Below are 21,855 nucleotides of genomic sequence, written 5' to 3' on the forward strand. Positions count from 1 at the left end.
GATACAGCTGAACTATTATTATTTGTTTATTATTATTATTATTATTATTATTATTATTGTTTACTGCGTGTTTGTGGTAGACCAGCTCCGCCCCGCTCGATTGTGATGTTGAACAAACCCACCTATCATCTCTCATACTCAACTGATTTGATAATGTGCTTTCATTATTTCTACAGCCACATGGACAATGAGGCTGGTCCTCCGACTGAGGAACCAGTAACGGCTGCGGTTCAATCCGAGTCGGACTCCGCTTTAGAAGCTTGGTGGGATTCGTTTTTGAAGCAAAAGCGAGCGGAGGATGCGTTGGATGCAGAGCTTCGTTCTACATGGGAAAATTGCAGCCAACGGCGCCTAAAGTTTGCGCGGGAAGTGAAGCAAATGGCCGAACTTTATCAACCGATAGAGAAGCTTATCCAGACTGTGCTCGAATCTGACAAGGCACATCGTGGAGATAATCTCTATCGAGAGTGGGGTAAGTGTCATATTATGAGTGCCTTGGCCCAAATAGATAGGATTTTCAATTTTCCATATCCCAGGATAATATATTGATCTAATACTTTCTCGGTTCCATCCTGATATGGGTCCGCTAATCGATGTCAATGGCTGTTGTGTTGTCAGTTTCTATCCAGATTGCCTGAGTGAATGTCTGGAGGTGTAGGCACCTCGGAATGATTGTGTTAAGCTAGCACTCCTCCCCCCTTAATGAGATAGTAAAACATTTCTGGAGACCCAATAGTTTTTTGGCTGCCTTCAGAGAAGGCAACTTTACTGACTCATGACTAAGACAGTGGTGGACAGCATTAAAACGATGTTTTTACTGGCTGCTTCGTATCTTACATGTCTTTGAAGCTGGTTTATTACTGTGGTAATCCTTTCATATGGTCACCCAAGCTGAATTCATTCGCGCAACATCGAAGGTGAGCAGGCAGTAAGTGTTATGGTGATTCAGTAAGGTTAGAGGATTTGAGTACCAAGACTAACAAAATGGACTGAAGCTGCTTTGCTGTCTTGGAACTCAAACAACGCGCGGTTATTGGGATTCTGCCAAGTCATCCAAGAGTTGCCAGAAACACTTGAAAAGCCCGGTGGCTGTGAGCCATTAACTTTGTGACAAAGTTCCCACTTCAACCTTCACGTTGTCTGAAAGCCGACCAGGCAGACTCGTGGTGAGTACTGAGATTCAGTGGATCCACAGCAGATTTTAATAATATTTTCCTGTCAGCGTCCGCCTCAAGCCATACAATCATGATGTTTTCTTCGAGAAGCCGAGACGGCAGCATTCCTTAATTTCGTTCCTCCTCCAAAGCAAACGTGTGGTCGAAAGACCGTCCATATGTGTAAACTTCCATTGCTCCTTTCATCTCTTTTATTTTGACGAAGATTTTTATTGCGCGCGATTTCCGCATCAACGAACTCTTGTCAGTGGAATACAGTTGATAGGCCGGAACTTCTATATCAATTCGTTGTTGGCAGATTTTTCGTAATTTGCTATTCATTACGTAACCTCGCCAGGCCAAAATGTTTTGCCGTTTAGACTCTTAATTCTAGGCTGTTCATATCGCCTCAGTTGCCGGAAGAGAGTTCATATTCATCTGTTTATAAAGGTTCATGGTCACTTATTTATTTACCTTGTGACCCCATTGGCTTCAATTGACTGTATCGACAGCAGTTTCTCCTAACTTCCCAATGTCTTCTATGATTATTCGGGAGCATTCGCATTTTCTCTGTGGACAGAAAAGATACCAGTATCGCATCAAATGCAACGAACAAACAAGTAGCACACAGCCGGCGGTTCAGACCTTACTGGGGCTTTACCTCAGTGTAACAAAAGGCCCTTCCCAATAATGAGCTTGGTGAGATGAGTGGATCTTTTCGGCAGGTATTTTCAAGGTATCACCTGCTGACTTCATATGTGACTGTGAATAATAGTAGACAGTTTTTGCTTGAGGACACCAGTTTCAAATCAAAGCTTTTGCATGGCTGACGGCAGATAATCGCGTTCAAGTTATTGAAAACGTTCGGTATTCGACAAAAGGGAGGGGAACATGGAAGACTCCATGCTGAAAATCAAAAGCTACTAAACGATTCCATGTGCTGAAGGGCTTGTACAGTTTTACTTCCGTTTTCCATATGTCCTGCTTGAGGTGGTCAGTGTAGGTGTCGATGCTGAAAATCAAAAGCTACTAAACGATTGCATGTGCTGAAGGGCTTGTACAGTTTTATTTCCGTTTTCCATATGTCCTGTTTGAGGCGGTCAATGTAGGTGTCACTCGTGGTATACAGTAGAATCACTCGTGTAAGGGTGTTTTCGTGGCCGTAATTTTCTCCGTTTGGCTCCACTCTAACGACTTGAGGAATGTTGGAACTGTCATTTAGAACAGAGTGATAATAAGACGGGTAGCCTTTGTTCGGCCTGTAGGTTGTCCTTCTATAAAGTGCTGTTTCGTGTATTCTTTTTTATGCATTCGGCTGGTGGGGATTAAGCCATAAAGGCGACCGTTGTACCTTAAGAATTCCATTGGCAGACAATGGTGACTCGGGTCGAGATCGCTCGGTGGTGAGAGCGCGAATTTACCAACTGGAAGGCTCGTGGTTTGAGCGCAACCTTTGCATCTCGACTTCTGGTATTTACCAGCCCTCTTCCCTCTTCCGGATGGCGTGGCAGCTAGCCATGGAAAGGGTGCTACAGCGGAACAGTAATATCTTTTCTTATTTGGTCTGAGTCTCCAGGGTGGAGAAAACCTTCTAACTGAGTAGCTTCTCATTCGATTGTTGCTACTTGGTCACGATCTGAATATTGCTAAATGGTTCCCACTCAGAAGGTGGCTGGGATGAAAAGGATAATCTTATAATGCGTGTCAGCTATGTTGGATTGATAACTGTTGGCGGCATCTTTTCTGATTTTCGCGCTCCGTCATCTGTCTGACTATGTTTCATGGTATATTTCCCTGGCAGTTTTTGGTATGAAGTTTCTATTAAGCCAATCAAACGGTTCCCCAACGTTTAGCTCATAATTTTAGATGATGTTCTTTTGACACATTTTGAATTGAACTTAGTTCCCCTGTTCCACTGAGGTGAGGCTACGTTTGACATGTTTTTCGAATTGGTTAGAGTGTGGTTTGATGATATCCTGTTGCCGTAGCCTTCTCAATTCCAAAAGCTATCGTTGTCTAATAACTGTTCTCTTTAGCTCTTCCTCATTTTGACTAATGCAGTGGTAAATGCGAAGTTTAGAGACTACGTGCGATTACCGCTCTGGGTCCCCATTGACACTAGGTCGACTGAGCTATCCAGTCTCAGTTGGTATCAATGAGGTAGCGATGTTAAAGTTAAATAGTGAAATGCATTTGCCTGGTGAGGTTGAAGCAGAAAACTTCAACCGATTCCGTTGAGGTGAACGTAATGTGCAGCACCACGTGGTGGTAATCCTCTCTCTGTGCCTGGGACAGCCTCCTACCGATTCATTCGGATAAGTAGTGTTTTCGCGTTCATTGACTTCACATCCTTCTGAATGGATTGGAGTGAGTGTCACAGGCCACCGGTGTGGTTTTTTGTATGAAATTTTCCACAGAGCCCCTGCTGAGGAATTGCAGTTCACTGCCTTTCCATGGCAGAGGTGTTTGCCTCTTATTTGATGTCACATCCTTGTCGACTCCTTTCATTTGAACCCTATTTTACTTTTGGATCTTTAGCGCCGGAAAAATCGGCCCACAGCTTCATTACCAAGTTAAAGAGTGTGTTGTCTCCAGAGGAACTAAATTTGATTTTATCCCAGACAACAGAGGGCGAACAGATGCGATATTTCTACCGCCATTGGGTGAGTTATTTCCATACTTATATCAAATACAGTGGTCTCTTGCTTTTGTCCGTTTCACACAGTCACCTCCTCAAAACGGGACACCATCTCGGTTCCACAGACACTACCGACGGATCGATGGGCAAAATGCCGAAGCTCTTACTTTTGGCTGATACTGCCCAACCAACTCCCCTCAGAAGTCGAGGAACGCGGACGCGATTGATATGTTTCTGTTCCGCAATAGTGAGGCGGAATGTACTAAAGCCGAGCTTCCCCCTGATGCATATTCCTGATACTTCCAAAGAGGCTCTACAGCTGAATTTTCTGCACAACGATGTGGTCAGGTGGTGAATGTCTAACACAACAACTATTGTGATCTACCACAGAGCGTGAGGTTACAGGTGATTGGTCTAGTATTTCTAGACAAAGTCAGGAGCACTTCAGGTACTGTAGGCCCAATCAGTCAACGAAGGCTCATTTGTGCTGCTAGGAATCCAGGTAGATAGTCTAAGTCTTTAGAGTACCATGTCGTCAGAAATAGGATATTGGTGCCCCTTGAGGGTGCAATGAAAATAGTTTGGCTGAGTCCAGAAAGCGCCATTGGACATTGCTAAGCTATTCCTAGACTGCGGGCGATTATCAGTGTAAAAATTCTGGTGCCATGGAGAACTAGTGAGTCTACAGCTTTCCACCTGCTGTCCCCCCGAAGTAATTTCACACATCATGCTTGTCTCAGTTCGCATCTTTGGGTGTAGAATAGGTTGTTTTGCTTGCGGAATACCGCGCAAGTTTACTTTCTTTTCTATGTAGGTTTATTACAGGAAAACGCTGGCTGACCGCGCTCTATGTTAAATTGATAACTTCACTGGTTCCCAAGTGGGTTCCTCAGTTTGAGTGGAAGTCAATTATTTCAATGCCGTGATCATGGATACCAGTAGATAGACGACGTTTAACCAGTATCGTACACCAACTGGTGAAAGTTAATCTTTCTACTAAAATCACCGTCGCTGATGCCGATAAATCTGTGGAGGACCAATAGAACAGCTCAAACACAGGTGAATGGATCGAATGGCGAGTAGAAAGAGGCCGAATTTAGGACCACGAAAGGAGTTTCAGATTGCAATTTTAAGCTATTGGAACTTCGCGAGACAAATGAACCAACCCTAAGGCCCTTAGTGGCATCTCGTGTTCACTGACCATACTATTTGACCCGCATTAAATAGGAATCACTGGAGTGTAGAATTTATTGTGTACATCATGTAACAAACGTAGGTTGCTGTTTGACGTTCGGTCACTTGTCCGTCGCGTGAAACTAGCGACTTGGACATTCCCCATCATATGGACCTCTTTACTAGAGGAGATTAATTTGGCCAGGTCCCAGAGGTGGTTCTTGTTCGGGGGAAGTGTACTGCTGTGCATGTTTTTACGGAAAATCATGCAGCCAGCTGTGTATGTGTGTGATTTCTACAATGGAGTTGATATTTTTATCTGTTCCAGTGTCTTAAGGAAGCCTACCTGAAGGCAGTTGGTTGTGGTATACGTCTCCCTCTTAGTACCGTGCAATGCACCTTATGCCCTTCGGGCGAACCCTCCGTTTCCTGCAGCTTTGATGACTTCGCATCAGGCTATTGGAAGTTTGAGGAGCATTCACTCCCTGGTGGCCACCTCGCCGCAACTGCTTGGTTCAGACCGACGGTGAGTATCTCGCGAATTGGTTAGTTTATTTAATTATGCTCGATTTTCATCAAATTTCAGATGGTCTCTGTATAGCCATTCGATAAAGGGATACTGGCTTGTCTGAATAGTTTATCGGACCCAGGAAATATAAATCCATGACCACATGAAGTGACTCTCGTTGAAAGCAGCTTCTGCTATCCTTTCATTCTGTTCCCTTTGAGCTGGGAATATTCGAAAATCTTATTTGAGTAATTTCATTTTTCAAGCGTTAACTTCGTCCTTTTGGACTAAGTCAACCTCTGTAAAAGCATCGTGTAAATGTTTCATGACTATTCAATAATCATCGTCAGCGGTGCAGATATTGTGAACAACCAAGTAAACTGGAGCTGTCGACTCTCCATATAAAAGCTGGACACTTGCCGTTCAGCTGAACATGGCTAACCTACGGTATGATCCGCTTTCATTCATACATCAACCGTACGCATGTGATCCAAGCGATGATATCCGTTGGCTCTCCTTTCAGGGTGAATTACCATACTTTCACATCCATGCACCAAAATATCTTGAGTCATTTGTTTACAATCATACAAAGGTGTTTCCTATTCGAGACGAAGCCTTTTTGACTTCTTAACAAACGCCTTCAAACCCGATTTCGCAGCTACCTTCAAAAAAAGAAACATTTACACCTCTTTAGAAGTCTCCGTTGCATCCAACGGCTCTAGCTATTCGAGCTGTAGTGGTGATTCGTTGCCTTCTACAAAATCTAAATGATTGTGGATTCTTACTAAAACGTGACTTTATTTTGGTCGTCTGTTTGACGTTTACTTCAAAAGTGCATGTTCTGCCGAGCTAGGTTCATGAACCGACGCCATACTTAGGGGAAAACATGTCGTACAGAAGTGCCATTTTCTATTTAGGAGAATGTTGGTAGCTCAGGTACCGGTGATCGTTGGTTTGTTCGCTGAACTGGGCAATTTTATTGCGGAAGTATCATAGTAAATCAGCGTCTGTTTCATTCCCAAGTTGCAATCCAGATCTTTATTTCCCATTCCAGACCATCCGATCAACTATGTTTAGAATATCCTTTGGATTTCTTCTTACTTTCCACCGGTATGGATATGCTAATCAAAATATCCTTCACTTTACAGCCGCACACGCCTTTTAACGAGGCGCCTTGTTTCACGGAAGTCGATTTTACCGGTCTGATCGAGGGTTTAACCCGATTCACGGATGCTCCCGAAGAAGCCTGGTTGGCGTTCAGTAGCAAACCTCGTGAACCACCGTCTACTCGCCGGGTGCTTTTTGCTGATGAATGAACTCCCAAGATTTCCCACTCTCAGAACTCCCCAGAATTACTCACGTATCCTACACTTTACCATGAGAAACTTGTATACTCTCATTGGTCTATGCGCCTATCCCTGATTAGACCCCGCTTTTGTTGGGGTTTCCGTCATTTTGTATATAGCTGTTGTGTATTACTGTCTCTCTCGACGAAACATCAGCCGAATTAGAGAGACGTTCTTGACACGGAAAGAAAGGTGGGGTGGATCGTCGTCATTGATTGTGACAGATAACGCTTGAAATAATTTATAGCATTTCATAATATATTTATCATACACGATGTAGTAAATCCTGGTCTACGCCGCACATCCAACCTGTCATCACTTCCACACGTTCGACTGTCTTGGGCGACAATTCTGAACTAGGGGGAGGGTTCGATGGTCCAGGGGAGAATGACAGTCTTCGACTTCGAGACACCAACTACTGTGTTACCGAACGGTAGTCCGATTACTCTCAATGATCGAGACACCAACTACTGTGTTACCGAACGCTAGTCCGATTACTCTTCTTGAGCCATCATCATCGACAGCATGACATCAGTGTTCAACACCGATGCTTCACTGCCGTACTCTTATTGAGTAATCTGACATGAGTCCCCACTGTTTTTTGTTACATATGTTCCATTTTTGTTGCCAACTTATGTGTAGTCAAAATACGCATTGGTACTGTCACACGCGTTTATACCTATTTTTGTTCATTCTGTAGAATTCTATACAGACAAAAAAGGAGTATGGTGAAGACTTAATTCCCGTCCGGTTCTTGTTCAGAGGGCACATGCAGCACTCCATTCTGCATTTCGTCCAGGTACTCCCGGGGCTCCGTTTGACGAGATTTGAGCTTTTTTGCTAGCAAATTAATCAGTATGGCGACGAAAATAAGAGACGGTCACGCATAATGTCTAGAAGCTTTAGATCCTTGCAACCCTCCAGTAATAATATAATCGTTCATCTGCAACGTCCTTGCGGCGCATTGCTGCCCTGCCATCCAAACGAAGCACGACGGCTGAGTGACTGCCAGGTTGTCCAAGCCTAGACAAGTGCACCGGCGGTGCAGTGGGGTTCAAAACACGGACCTTCTGGTCAGGGAGTTCGAACCTTAACCAGTAAGCTATTTTGTGCTTTGGAGTAGCTGGAGAAAACAACTCTGTATAATTCTCATGTTCATATCAGACAGATCGACTTCTTGCTTCAGTTCAACCGTTTAGTAGTAGTATTTACAAAGTATTTTACAAAGTGTCAAATCGACCTTAGCCTGCCAACTTTTTCAGCCTTACAGTGTGAGGCATCATGACTTCGGTGCTCTAGGTTAAAGTTCGAACAGCTTTTTTCCACTTGTTCTACTACGATCCGCGTTTGTTTTTATGAACCTCCAAGACACTAAGGAATATGTTCGGTACACCGTTTTCTAGGAGGTACTTCCGCCAGGTACATCGGCCCACCGAATCATAGGCGGCTTTGATGTCCAGGAAAACTGTAGTAGTTGGTCGTCCGTATAGGCGGCGATTCTCTATGATGTTGCAGTGTGGTCAACATAATCACATCTATTGCGAAAACCAGTTTATTCTTCATAGCACCTCAGTTAGTAGGTGAAGGTTAACTCTCGAAAAATTAGGATTCCCAGAACCTTCGGCACGACTGATATGAATGAGACTTATTCCTCGATGATTCGAACAATCGGTACTCCGATGTTTTCATGAATATAGGATCTACAACAGGCTTTGTCCAGAAGTGATCTTGTACCGTGTTATCCAGCCTTCGGCAAGTAAGTTAGATTCGTTGGTAGAATGTCACTGCCACAATTGAATAGTTCCGAAGGCAGTAAGTCTTCACCAGGAGGCTCAAAACTGTTTGCGCTGCGCACTTCATCAGCAGATCACAGAACTTTCCTATCAAATACCCTGGAACACGTGCTGAAAAAAGCAACGCAGTTAGGTTGAAACATGGCCTATGCGTCGATTGAGTTTCGTAATAAGTGTACCCTTAAGTTTGCGTATTGTTTCATTTACGATCATCCTCTTTGGGTCAGTTGGTCGAACCGGACAAAACAAACAGTGGCCGTCAGCGTTTGCCCCAGCTCATTCCATCTCTACCTTAGTTCTCCGTCCCCCAGTAACTGATAACTGGCGCTCGATTGCTTTTCTTCCTGCGTTGTGGTTGGGTCAGCGGAAACAGGTCGTAGTAGACTCAACCGAAGGCTCTGTGCCAATGTCTACGATGTCAATGAACGCCTGATATAACCAGATGTTGGTTTCGACATGTTCGAGGGTGCGTGGAACAGGTGGCCTGTGTTCTTTTATAGTTGGAAGTCTTCCTACCAACTGCCAAATCATGTTGGAGTATTTCCAGGACAGGTAGTTCTTTCAGTCCAATCACAACATAGCACTCTGATTAGTTAGTTCTCCTTTTGCAGAATTGCAGCTTCCTGTTAATCTCACCACATCCAGTCTGTTGTTAATAGGCATTCAATGTAAAGCTGCGGATTTCATCCGTTGGATGAGAACTATTCCAACATAGGGCACTGCTTTTGGTGAAATGGAGTCACCAGAGCGGCGTATGTGATGTGTTGCTTGACTACTTATTAATGAAGAGTTCCAGCGAGCAATCAGTTTATGATCGTGTGGGCGGATTTCTGAGGGGAAAATATCCACGGGGAGACCCTCTAGGAACCTGCCTCCTGTCCAACTCATCTTGGCGCCCGAACGTTGTCAGAAGCTAGCGTGAAGGAGTTGCAGAGGTCCATTGGTGTATGAAAGTTGAGTGGTTTCTGGCGATAACATGGGCAAAACTCATGTCTGCGACAATGGTAACATGTGGTCTGAAAAGGCATGTTTAGGTTCGAGCGTTGTCCTACCGGAGTTATGCTGTCATACGCGTGAGGGGTCGTGATATTTTGTGGCTGCTCAGAAAGTAGAGAATTGAGGTAGGGGGCCCTCAATATAGTGGGGCGACACGAGAAGATCGCGGTCTAAAGTGAGCCAGTGACAAGTCCAAGTCATTCACTTGTCGGATAGGGTTTGGTCACCCAGGATGCCCGGTGCACTGCTGACCAAACATTCGCTGATGAGTCCCGTCCGGTCCAATCCCTGTGCGACTGCAATTCTGAGGATACGGGGCAAGAGCAGTTCATACGCTGTTCACTGATGGTTTCAAATCCGGGTTTATCCGATTCCACTCGTTTCCCTCCTTCACCCTGCTAAAAATGCCACCAAAGGGTCCTGCAACACGGAGCTGAAGTACTTCGAAATACTACCAACTATCGGGCAATTATTTGCTTTTGGATTAAGTAAACAGCATCTGCTTAGTGTCGTATTCATCTACATCTCTTAATCGGAGTCCTTAAAACGTGGCACATACGGCCTGGTCATAGTTTTCAGGACAGTCGACGTCCCCCTAGGCCAATGACCCTCCAGTTTTCGATTTACCCTGTCTACACTGCTTACGTTACTACAGCCATTTTCGAGAAGTGTTTCTGGTGCTAATTTATTCGGAAGAAATAAGTTCCTCGTTTACGGCGATGACAGTTTGCTGAACAGGGGGCATGAAATTGTTCCTCTTGATTGGAATTCTTCGTGAACGACTTCGTTTATCAAAAACCTCGTTTACGGCGATGACAGTTTGCTGAACAGGGGGCATGAAATTGTTCCTCTTGATTGGAATTCTTCGTGAACGACTTCGTTTTATCAAAAAAAAAACGCTGTACTTTGAATTACACCTGTCTATTTACAGAAACCACTTGTTTGCAACCAGACTGATTGCCGTTCGTTACTGATCCTTTCTCCTGGTTTATCGTCGTGATCACTCTATTATGGGACGTAAATGAATTTGCCAACTGTCTCGTAGCAACGCCAGGAAATCCACTGGTAACTATATACACTTTGTACAGCTGTAAAGTTGAACTTCAAGGGATTCGAGTCACTTACGGGTAGCGCAATAACTCAGTGTATAAATCTGTAGAGTTTTGTAGTCTTTGAAGAATGTGCACTGCCAACGGGAATAGCTGTTTTGTTTCACCCGGGTGGTGCTGAAGTACGTAGATCAAGTACTACCGTGGTTTGTATTGCAAAACAGTAAGTATACCACTAGGACAAACCTCAGTGTCTGAGAGTGCTCACTTGTAGAGTAGGGAATACTATAAATCAGGTGGACATGCCCAACAGAATTCAGGACAGATATGTTGCAATTTCGCGCTCTGTCCTTCAGTTTCTTGGTCAGACCATATCGAGATCGTATGATTTTGAGGGTTCTGTTAGGTCGTTGCTATTTTGACTCGAATCGACCCTTAGTAATTGTCCAACTGAGCAACGAGTTTCATGCGTTGTCTTTACGATGTGGTAACAAAGAGTTGTGCAGACAAAAGCCCTGTCCAGTGGACTTGATTTTATCCCTACTATTCCACAAAACGTTTGTTTGGACCGTCCTTGAAATCAAACATGAAGCCAACTAAGCTCAAGGATCTGGATGCTGATAAATCGGGGAAGTGATTGCATCTCCCATCATCGTCTAAGTTTAGTCTATCAAGTAGGCATGTTTCTTGTTGTCCAACTATACACCATCATTACGTGCTACACTACGATAAAGTGCTTCCACATGAGATCCTTCGCTAGACAGTGCGCTTATCTCCTCATTTACGCCTGCGAAGCAGGTTAAATTGACAATCACGGGAGCATTGCACATCCGGTGTCTGGTTAGTACTGGTTGGTCAATGGGCTGAAGTGCAACCGTTCGATTTGAGCTCATCTGCTGCCTTGTCACGAGGTAACGAAATTATCACGTTCAAAACAAGAATAAACAGATTATTCACGACTAAAGCTGTTATGATACGTAAACGGTCTAAAGAAACCATTTTGTGCTGTTCTCGTGAACTCGCCGCTGAAATGAAGAGTAAAATGCTGACCCCTGTCCCTCAAAAAAAGAGGGGCCACATTTACCTAAATACTTTCATACAGAAAGGATACCCTACAATCTCAAACTGCCACTACTGAGCTATAGAATACAGCTCCGCATTCCATATGGAAACCAATAAATAGATTTTCGATTGAGTTGAGCGAGAAGAGAGCACATTAGATTGAGGGCATACATTTGCTTACACGTTTAAACCTTGCTGGTCTAAAACAGGGGCGGAAAACCAGCCAAAAAACCATTTGCAAAGGGGAATAAATGCGAGACATAACACCCAACAAATGAAGAACTATGATTATTAGACAGAAGTCGAATGAGGAGCGTGTAGGACAAACGAAGGCAAATCAGAAGTAAGCAAAACCGGGTCATCTGTAAGATTGAGTTCATTGTCCGAGTTGGCATTCTGTATGCGCCATCCACCGTGTGATAAATGCAACAAAAGGGCTGTGAGTAAGCGATAAATGCATTCGTTCGGAATACATACGGTGTAACCCATTAGGACAAACTGAGCCCAATGAACGGGAAGGCAGAGCTTCTGATTTCGAAAGATGTTCACCTCAGGGTCCAGGAAACGCCAAGGATTAAAACCTAGGTGAGGTGTCGGGCTAGGGGAATCAACTGGCGTCTGTCCATTCCACAATGTGAGGTCAGACAAATAAGCCGGCTGGTTGAATAGTATCAGGTCGTCTTGAGCGTAGTCGCACTCCTGTATCCGTCCGTCTCGAGTTGCTTGTCTGATGCAGCCCCAGGGCCATCCAGGTGCAGTGAAACGCATCGCTTCATTTACTAGCGCCTTTGTCCAGACAAGCTGATCTGTGCGTTGCAGTAGCAAATTGGCGGATGCCTAGAATAAGAGGAAAAACACAGCACGGCCTGCAGAACGATTTGATACATAAGGGGTGAATCTTACACAACGGCCCGTAGCTGCTGACTAATCTACCTTTTTAAAGGGATTCAGTATAGCCTGGACCCTGATGACATAGGGTCAGTGGTTGCCAGACATCGTTCTCGGCTGATCAACTAGTTCCAGGTGAGTGGAGATCTGCTACCCTGGTAGGCCCACGTTTAAAAAACACAGGGATTGACACGATTTATTACCACCACCGGATGTTTTACACAATGCCCAAAGTAGGGTGAAACCGGTCGTGGGCTGTCGAAGAGTTTCCAGCAACTTTGTGAGTGGTTTCCTTTATGGACACATCCTGCGATATCTCGAATATCGTGCCACCTGAAACATGAGGCGGCCTGTGTGCAGCACATTCAGCTGAAGAATATCATAAACGAGAGATGCAGTTGAGTCTCTCGTGAAAACCCAATTGATTTGCAGATGAGAGTATTATTTTTAAAATTGTGTTCGCATATTTATCGTTGATCCACCCAAGTAGCCGAACGGACGCTGCTTCGAAATAAGACGTAGGTCAAACCCAATTGATTTGCAAATGAGTGTATTATTTTTAAAATTGTGTTCGCATGTTTATCGTTGATCCACCCAAGTGACCGAACGGACGCAGCTTCGAAATAAGACGTAGGTTCAAGTTCCCAGAGGGGCTTTTTAAACTGGTTGTCATCCAGTGTTCCTTAAAAATCATGCCTAGGGTCAATGAACCTCCTTAAGGAGTAGTAATGTACTCTCAGGTATGCTGGACTGCGATTTTGTCGGTCGCGATATCTTATTGCTTTCATCGTGTTGTTGCGAACGGGATAAAACCTATTTCAGAAGAAAACCAAACAGGAGGTCAGGATCCAGCCTTCGTTGCTTAGACTACGTTTCTCAAGCGGAAAACCTCAACTTTTGGCAGTATGCACAAAGTCCCAACTGGACTAGAAACAAAGAAGTGGTGAGAAAAGGGTATCGGGCCACGAAAATATCGGTCACGTCACTTAACCTAACTGGCAGATTCCGTTTGATGAGTTAGGGGCTACCTGATGAGAATGACTGGATATAAATCAATGTTGAGGAGTAACGAAGTGAAAAGAGGCAACTTTGATACTACATTTTCGAATTCATTTGTGGGCGCCTAGGACTTTGTCGGTGTGATATTTGCAACCATCAATCTTAATTGTCACAATTCACCTTATTGTGGTGGCAATGGCGTCAAGCTACTGCTGCTACTCTTAAAGGATAACTGAGACCGACGACAACCGAAGCCAGTTACAACCTGAAGAAAGAAACAGGAGCTTCATCCTAACAATAGGTGTTGTGGTAACAGAGGCGCCTGACTTGATAAAACATGTTACTGGTAAGTGCCATACAACATGCACCGAGTGTGACGCTGGACGAGAGGAGTGCTCTTCAACTGACGGTCCCGTGGACACACATACGGAGTTAACTGCGTTTATTTTTCATGATTACATTTTGGATTTTTTTTAACCCGAGTAACACTACCGACCACTCAGTCATTGCACTGAACAGTGAAGCGACCCAGCAGATACACTGTCCAGATCGGTGGTCTCGGCAAGACAGTTATATGATTCCCCTTGTTGGTTTCCCTGAAAATCAGCTGCTGTGTTCTTCTGTTGCTATGATCCAGAAGTAACAGCATCTGTAGATCACACAAGCTACAGTCAACCAGGGGTTTAAATTGGCAATCAAACCCTATTCTGACTAGAATATTTAGAAGCTATAGGGAGCGTGGAATATCACAAGAGCACTCCCCACCATCAGAACCGGTAATACCTGGGGAATTTTATGGGTAGGAAAGTGTGTTCGAGAGCTCTGAGGTTGTTTTTAGTTTCTCAGACAGTTCTTCAGGTGAGAAAAGTAATGGCTAGTGAGTGGTGATAAAGTTAACTTAAAGCAGTTCAGAAAAATTTCATGGGTTTATTGGGAACAGCAAACCGTTTAGTGAAGATGGCCTCTTCGTTATCCAGCCACCTGGCACAAGCATGCCTGAGGCAGTCAAAATCAACCACTGGGAGGGAAAACGAGTTGTCCGCTAAACTCAACATGACGTCGGGGTAAACTGAGAATAGTTATCGATTGTCTGGTGACCTGGGACCATACTATGCTGTTCGGAAAAGATGCACCAGGTGAAAACGTTTTCCTGGGAGGAATGTTACTAGTCCTCAGAGGGTTTCTAAACAAAACCATGCAAAGCTATCACAACTGACGGTGTCGGATGTTCTTCTCAGTAGGTAATGATCCACAGCGCAGAGTACAATAAGCGATCCGCAGCAGTATTTCTTGTTCGAGATAATTGAATAAAGGCTAGTGAGACAATCGCTATTCTCGGAGGCTGTTGCTGGAAATTCACCCTTTTTGGCTCGAATTAACTGAGTACCAGTCTGTTCCACAGAAGTGGGTGCTATCAAGGGTTTTAAACGCCAGATTAAATGTCTCATTGACAGTCCACATGATAAAAAGATTTCAATGGGATCTTACCCATCGTAAATCGGGGACGCCGGATTCTGTCGTTGCGGATGATTCTTTGGAACTGGACAACGCTTCTTCCCTGAGGCGCTGCTGCCAGACTGGTCGTTGTGCAAGGGCAGCGAAAAGCAGTCTCAGATTTCGGGCGAGGACAAACCGCAGAATAAGGCCGATTTCAGATAAGCAATGTGTTAAGTGTGTCATGTGCATGAAGTCCACAAATTCACCTTCCTCGTTCAGCTGGTGATACGTCCGTACCAATCGATTCAAGTAGCTGTCAGACCGCGACTTCACCTGCAGTTTTCTGCTTGCAAATTCCTGAGTATGACTGAGAGAACGCGCCATCGCATGCTGAACCAATGGACTAAGAAGGCGATCGGTACTTGAAAGCAGCTCTGCAACTGTCGACGGTTCCCGCACTACCGTATCCTGATGGTTGGAGGGCTTCCCATCAATGTGGAAGGATTCCAAACTGTTCACCAGAGATTTGAAATGAGAAACAAAATTTGCCTTCTGCGCAACACTTTCATGCATGTCGTTGGCGAATTCGGAGGAGTTGAAGAAGAGAAATTCTGCTAGAACACCGCACATCCATTCTTTCAGAATGGCCTCACTTGAAATCAGCTGATGGTTTGTGGTCTCGCTCAGTCCTAAAAGGTTGGCGCCCAACAATCCGACCGCTGTGTAAGAACCATTCGGCAGGCTATCAAATGCGTGAAGCAGAACGGCACGTAGCTGAGATCGATTGAATAGTGAAGAATCAGACAAGAGTACTCCGTACCATTTGGATCGTAGTGCACCTAGGTGGGGGATAAGAATGGTGAGGTATTATGGATTAGAGACAGTGTTAAAAATAAGTATCAACCCAAACCCAATCACTGCGAACCTGAAGAATGACAAAGAATGCTTCTGGGCTGCTAAGCCTGTTGGCTTCAGCTGAAGCCAGCAATCTCGCCCTGTTTCAGTTGACTCGATCAACAGGTTAGAAGAGGGATGTCAGGGAAATAATTGGATCGAACAGTGATTTACTCGCAAAATCATTTTATTGAGCAATGGGTTAAACATTTCAAAGAACAGTTCAGCTGGTCTCCTTCAACACAACTGCTATAAGAACCGCGCGAAACGTCATTCCTCCAAAGAGACAGAGCACCTAACCCTGATGGTTTGAACTCGACACTTTTCAAAGTGTTGAAAACCTACTGAGCAAAGGTCACAAGAATGTCACATGAAAAAGACCGTCATATCAGCCTGGTAGCCGTAGCATCCAAGTCGCTCTCTGTCATTACTTTCCGCAAGTTGATCGATTACTGGGAGGAGCAAACTTGTGAGAATCAACCTGGCCATGCTTCACCTTGGGATAAGTTCTTGAAGAATACCACTGTTTCTATTGTCCCACGTGATCTAAAAGCTGCATTTGACTCTGTCAGTCGTTAGAAACTTCAGCGGTGTTCAGCAATCAAAGGCGTCCCTTCCAAATTTATATCCTTTATATTAAGGCAATGTGTGGAAACTCCTGCAGTCGTGTGTGAGTATACCAAAGGCTTTCGCCTCAGCTCAGCACGTCCAATAGTGCAGGAATAGGCTGCCCATCCTTACCATTCGTCTTCGGCTTCGTTGCTGGTGGGCCGCTTGAAACTTCCCCATCTGCATCTGAAACCTCAAGGACCGAAACGGTCCAGAGTGGTTCACTTACAGACATTGAGTGTATGGAAGATATTGCTCTTCTTGGTTCGGATCCTCCAAAGATGCAAACCATCTTAAATAAATTTGTCACATGGTTTGGTATGTCCTTCATCTAAAGTGCTGATAGAAGACTGGATTGGGTCAAACACAAACTTCATGCTTGCAGACAAGTCAGTTAATGGAGGAGATTAATCTCTTCTCCTGGGCAGTTGTATGAGTTATGCTGTACTAGTTGAAGATAAGACCATCTATCGAATGGGAAAGGCCAGGAAAGTTCTTGCCAACTTCCGACTCCTACAGCACCGATGTGACGCCAGTTGGCTTATCAAGGACGGCGCATATCTTACGACGACGTGATCTACACGGCTTTGTGGATTAGAAACGTGGTCTTTATGAGCGGCGATGCACGGAAACTATCAGAGTTTGACCAACAGTGTCTCCAAATCACCGGCCGGGTCTGATGGGAGCATCAGATTAGCAATGCTGAGAAATACCATGTCCTAGGAGAAAGAACTCGCTCGCGATGGGTGAGCTATCCACGCTTCACAGGTTGCGCTGGTTGGGACATATTTCGTGTTCGTGTTTCGCCCAGCCGTGTGCTGAGTAGAAGAGACCAAAAGGTGGACAGTGTATGAAAACACTAACCAGTACACTCAGTAGGGCTGACAACTGCCACCTCCCTGGAGAGCCTGGGACTCAACTCATCAAGGGTTAATGACAATGTAAGAAATGGCCTGCTCACGCAATCAATGGCGCACCTGCATCAAAGCTATCACTTAAAAAACGTACCTGAAGTTTTCCGTTCTTTCAAATGAGTGAATGGATTTAGTAACAAATAAGTGATTACACTGTCGCTTCCAATGCTCGGCTATATACCTTTCACTCTCGAATTTTCTGGTGGTCGAAACTGAAATACCTGGAACCAGCGTACCCTTGGTACCTGGCTTGTGATTGACAAACTGAACTGAAATAAGTAACGTACCGGTGGTTACGACCAACCGTCGCACGACCGTAAGAAATACAGTTCGGCTAGAGGGAAAAATTACTGTCTTCACACTACTATCGCAGGGCACAGTATGACCTGATCCCCAGTTCACCTCATACGATCACTTATAGGAAGAGATTGCTCCTTCGTTTGGCTGCGACTCTGGGCTCTTAGAATGGTCGCACCTTGAGGAACGAGATTCCTGTGTGCATAACCCGCTGTACCAATACAACACTCATGTCCGACAATCAGATCAAGGTGGGTTTATCAAAGCGTTTTATGGGTTCTATGAAAGCACAAGTGGTTGACGTGTACCAACTTGGTTGGAATAACAAAACTTCCCTGCGACAACAGTACTCAGCTTAACGGACACAGAAGCAGGATAGATTCTCGGCTAAGACATACACGCGCGTCAGACAGAAGATAAGTTTACATATCTAATGGGATCCCCAACCACCCAGAAACCAGACTGGTTTGTGCGTACTCAAGGCAGACGTCAAGTAGATAATTTTAAGGCGGCTCAAATTGTTTCTAAAGGAGGTGCTCACCCGCCTGAATGAGTTTAACGGAAGAATGTGGAGAACCACATGTGTCAAGTAGATGCCGAACCTAAATGCCTCCATGCGACGCCAGCCAAAACTTGATATGCCGACAGAAAAGAATCTCCGGTAAGAACACAAACTACTGGTAAATGGTACAGCCCTCTCCTCGTATGAGTGAATTAAAAAAAAATCACCAAAAAACCCATGTTACTCTTGTGCGCAGAATCCCAAAAAGGGATATTCAATCTACTCGGCTACAAAACAGTATACCCCAGATTTTGATATTACTTTTCATTCATTTCCGGACATTATTGGTCCCTCGACCCACTTACCTCGCACTCCGTTCTTTACACACTTGCCCGTGGATGTACTCAAGCATACACGTCATTTCCGACTAGTATCATATATATCGGTAGTGGACTAACCAAAATGATCAACCGAAGAAAATATTCGATACCCTTATCATGACTTCAAACGTTGGAAATATCTACGAAAGTCGATCGCTCAGCTGTGGCGCCATATCAGTGCAAAACTGCCGTGTTACTTCAAGGAAGTACGTCCGTGGAGGTATTGCCACGCTGCTCAAGCCTATAAAAGAGCTACCGAAAAGTTAGGGTTGGGTTCGAAACAGGGAATTTCCGGTTGGCAGTTACGCTACCTCGATCCAACTTGAAACAGATACCTTGTTCTGGTTGCTGAATGCACACTTAAATGAGCAAACGAATTGAGCCAAAACGTTCGTATGTATCATGCTGTCGATGATGATGATGAAGATCAAACGGCATTGACTACTACGGCAAGTGGTACGTTTCCGACCAAGTCTGTCCATCTTGATTTGGGACCTGTTACCGTCAGCAGCAAGCAAAGCATGTGGTACTTCAGGGGGTTTGTTCATTGATACTATCGCCACACCATGTGCATTACTTAAAACGGACACAGTTATTCAACATTATAAAAGTTTGCTCATTGGTGCTGCACTTCATCTAGTCAGCTAACGAGGATTATTTGTGGAAACAGGGCTCACCAGAACAAAACAAGTCTGGGGCTGCATTTTTAAATCTCACTGGCGTCCGAATGACATGAAACTGAAGTCTAGTATTCCACTGGGTTTTCTTGTGAGGTTGTGAGTGAAAACTAGTTTCGATGGAAGCTTAATCAGTGTGACTCGGTGAAAACATCGGATATAGATGTCCTATTTAGTTGCCTATTTATTTAACTTTTTTGCTGGACGAATTTGTTTATTTTTGTTCAGCTAGTTCAAAAAATACGAGTGACCAAACTGATCAGTGCAGAGTGAAATACATCCGGTGTAGCGTTCGACAGTCCATTTCCCTGTACTTCGTTTAAGTTTGTTGAAGGGGTGTTATGGTTTAAGCACACAGTATGCAATAATTTGCGCACCGCAGTTTCCGCTGAAGCCTTCACCTGCGCACAGTGTTCGGTCCATAGGGATTAGAACGTAGGACTAGGAAATGTTTTTTATTTTCTCGCGAAAAAAGTGGGGAGTGCTTGCGCTTCCAGGATGATTACACCAACAGTGAACTCATTGAAGGCGGTAATCAGCAGGTTACAAAACTGACGCAGGGATCCACTTACCTGGGGCTGCGGAGTAGAAGCAATCTAAGTCTATTGACTGTTCGTGTAACTTGATCAATTTCCAATCATTGACGACCACAGCCGTGTATCTACCAAGGCGACCGGTCACGACTTCCGAACATGAGGTGGTTGAAGTCCCCGATAACAACAGCTGGAAGTCAAATCGATAGAGGTCACCTATCTTAGGCACCATGAACCGATTGTCTCTAGGTGCTCTTCTGTAGGACTGGAAAACATGGGGATCAATACTGTATTAAAGTACAACTGACTGTACCTTTCGGGAGGCGTGCCATGCGGCTATGAGAAGGAGCGTCAAAAAAACAAACACAGTAACTAGGATCTTCAGCGACAAATCGACAGATCGATGAGGTGTAAACAACCAGTCATAGTAATAAATGTTGGGCGTCTCCATAGTGACCGAATGCCGATAACATTAGTCGTATTCTCATTCAGAGCGGAGAACGAGTAACTTGTTGGAAGGCTGGAATGGAAGAAAGTAAGTTTCTGGATAAAAATGGACGCAAGCGGCGAATAAAGGGTGTAGCTCGGATTCTAAAATGAGTCCTTCAACACAACGACGGCTCACAGACCCTCACTGTGTATCAAGCTCAGCTGCAGATCGTGTACAACTTCGGTAACAGCCCCAAACACTTCGAAGTCTGTCTTTAAAACCCGAAAGCCTGTCTAATTAGCTAGAGCAAACAAAACAACAGGTGGCTCGTGATCGCACGCTGAATTCACTCTGCATTGATGTATGCTGTCTGTTAGAAGCAAGGACGTAGGACGCAAGAACTGACTGCCCCAACGCTCTCCCCCAGGTTCCGGCTGCGCAGCTCTGGTGGTGCGGAGGCCAGTGCAGCCGGATATGTCGGGGTGGAGTATTGGATTGAGCGACCGAGTGGAAGCGACTAAATAATTGTTCAGCTGTAGCATCCTTTCGGTGCCTAACTGCCATGCCATCCGAAGGCAGCATGAGGGCTGGGATACTGCCAGCCCAGACACGGGAAGTCAAAAGGCAGAGGTCAAGTTCGAACCCCGGAGCTTCCGGTCAGTGAATTCGCGCTCTAACCGCTGAGCCATCTCGTTTATACTTGACTGGATAATTGGCTGATAGTTGCACCTGCGCAACTTACTGTAGCCCAACTTACTGTAGCTCTAGATCTACCAGACAGTTTTTACTACACTAGGTGCTCTTTTATAACGGGCTAAAGGCTAAGATATCGTTGTGTCTGGTAGGTAGGTAGGTAGACTAAGCACTGCTTGGGCCCCATTGGGTGGCCGGCTTGGGTTGCACGTGAGATTCACGGGCAACGGAGAGCTTGAATTGTGTGCCGGTCACAGACTGTCCCTTTGCAATAGCAATTTCCGAAGCAATGGAAATCACTTGAAAACATGGTTCCCACCAACGAATCCAAATAGACCACATCACCGTCAGTTATCGATGAAGAGGGCCAATCACTGCTTGCTGCTCCTTCTGGAACACAAACGTGGACTCTGGACATGCACTTTTCATTGCGCCTTCAGGTCTACGCAAAACGCGCACACATTGCCTAGCCGTTGAGAAGCATGCGGACCCAGAAATCAAAATAAATTTCAGAACCGGCTGCTGGAGAGCCTGATGTCGGATAACAATGGCCACTAGGAACAGATTTTCAAAGGGCTACCCAAGGCGGGAACCATTGTCTGCGGAACAAATCAGCCAACCTTATCCAAACATTGGAGCTCCGACAGGACTGTGGCTTTGCTGGAAGCCCGACGGCAGATTCCCCCTGGTCACAACCACAACTCAAATCCGATGCCAGGTAAAACTGAGTGTCCGTGCAGACCGCGGGGCCTCGTCGGTCAGAAAGGTCGAAGAAATGAGAGGAAAAATGCTGGAAACGTCTGCAGGCTGTCCAACTTGATTCGTTCGACTGGGTCCTCGGAAGCCTCTCGTCTAGGAAACTATCAGGGACCAGAATGTCTCT

The 21,855-nt window shown here is 45.0% G+C and overlaps 2 protein-coding genes across 2 annotated transcripts; one reads left to right on the forward strand and one right to left on the reverse strand.

The window, feature by feature from the left end:
- Window positions 1–180: 180 nt before the first annotated feature.
- On the forward strand, window positions 181–7,275 carry T265_00656 (hypothetical protein; the record flags this gene model as incomplete). The annotated part of the gene is made up of 4 exons (XM_009164484.1): window positions 181–472; window positions 3,693–3,817; window positions 5,294–5,491; window positions 6,622–7,275. The coding sequence occupies 4 exons, from the start codon at window positions 181–183 to the stop codon at window positions 6,787–6,789; spliced, it is 783 nt and encodes a 260-aa protein (XP_009162748.1).
- Window positions 7,276–11,891: 4,616 nt separating this feature from the next.
- Window positions 11,892–20,300, reverse strand: T265_00657 (hypothetical protein; the record flags this gene model as incomplete). The annotated part of the gene is made up of 4 exons (XM_009164485.1): window positions 11,892–12,556; window positions 15,095–15,882; window positions 19,889–20,114; window positions 20,163–20,300. The coding sequence occupies 4 exons, from the start codon at window positions 20,298–20,300 to the stop codon at window positions 12,011–12,013; spliced, it is 1,698 nt and encodes a 565-aa protein (XP_009162749.1).
- Window positions 20,301–21,855: the final 1,555 nt, after the last annotated feature.

This window comes from Opisthorchis viverrini (assembly GCF_000715545.1).
Source record: "Opisthorchis viverrini unplaced genomic scaffold opera_v5_6, whole genome shotgun sequence".
NCBI lineage: Eukaryota > Metazoa > Platyhelminthes > Trematoda > Opisthorchiida > Opisthorchiidae > Opisthorchis > Opisthorchis viverrini.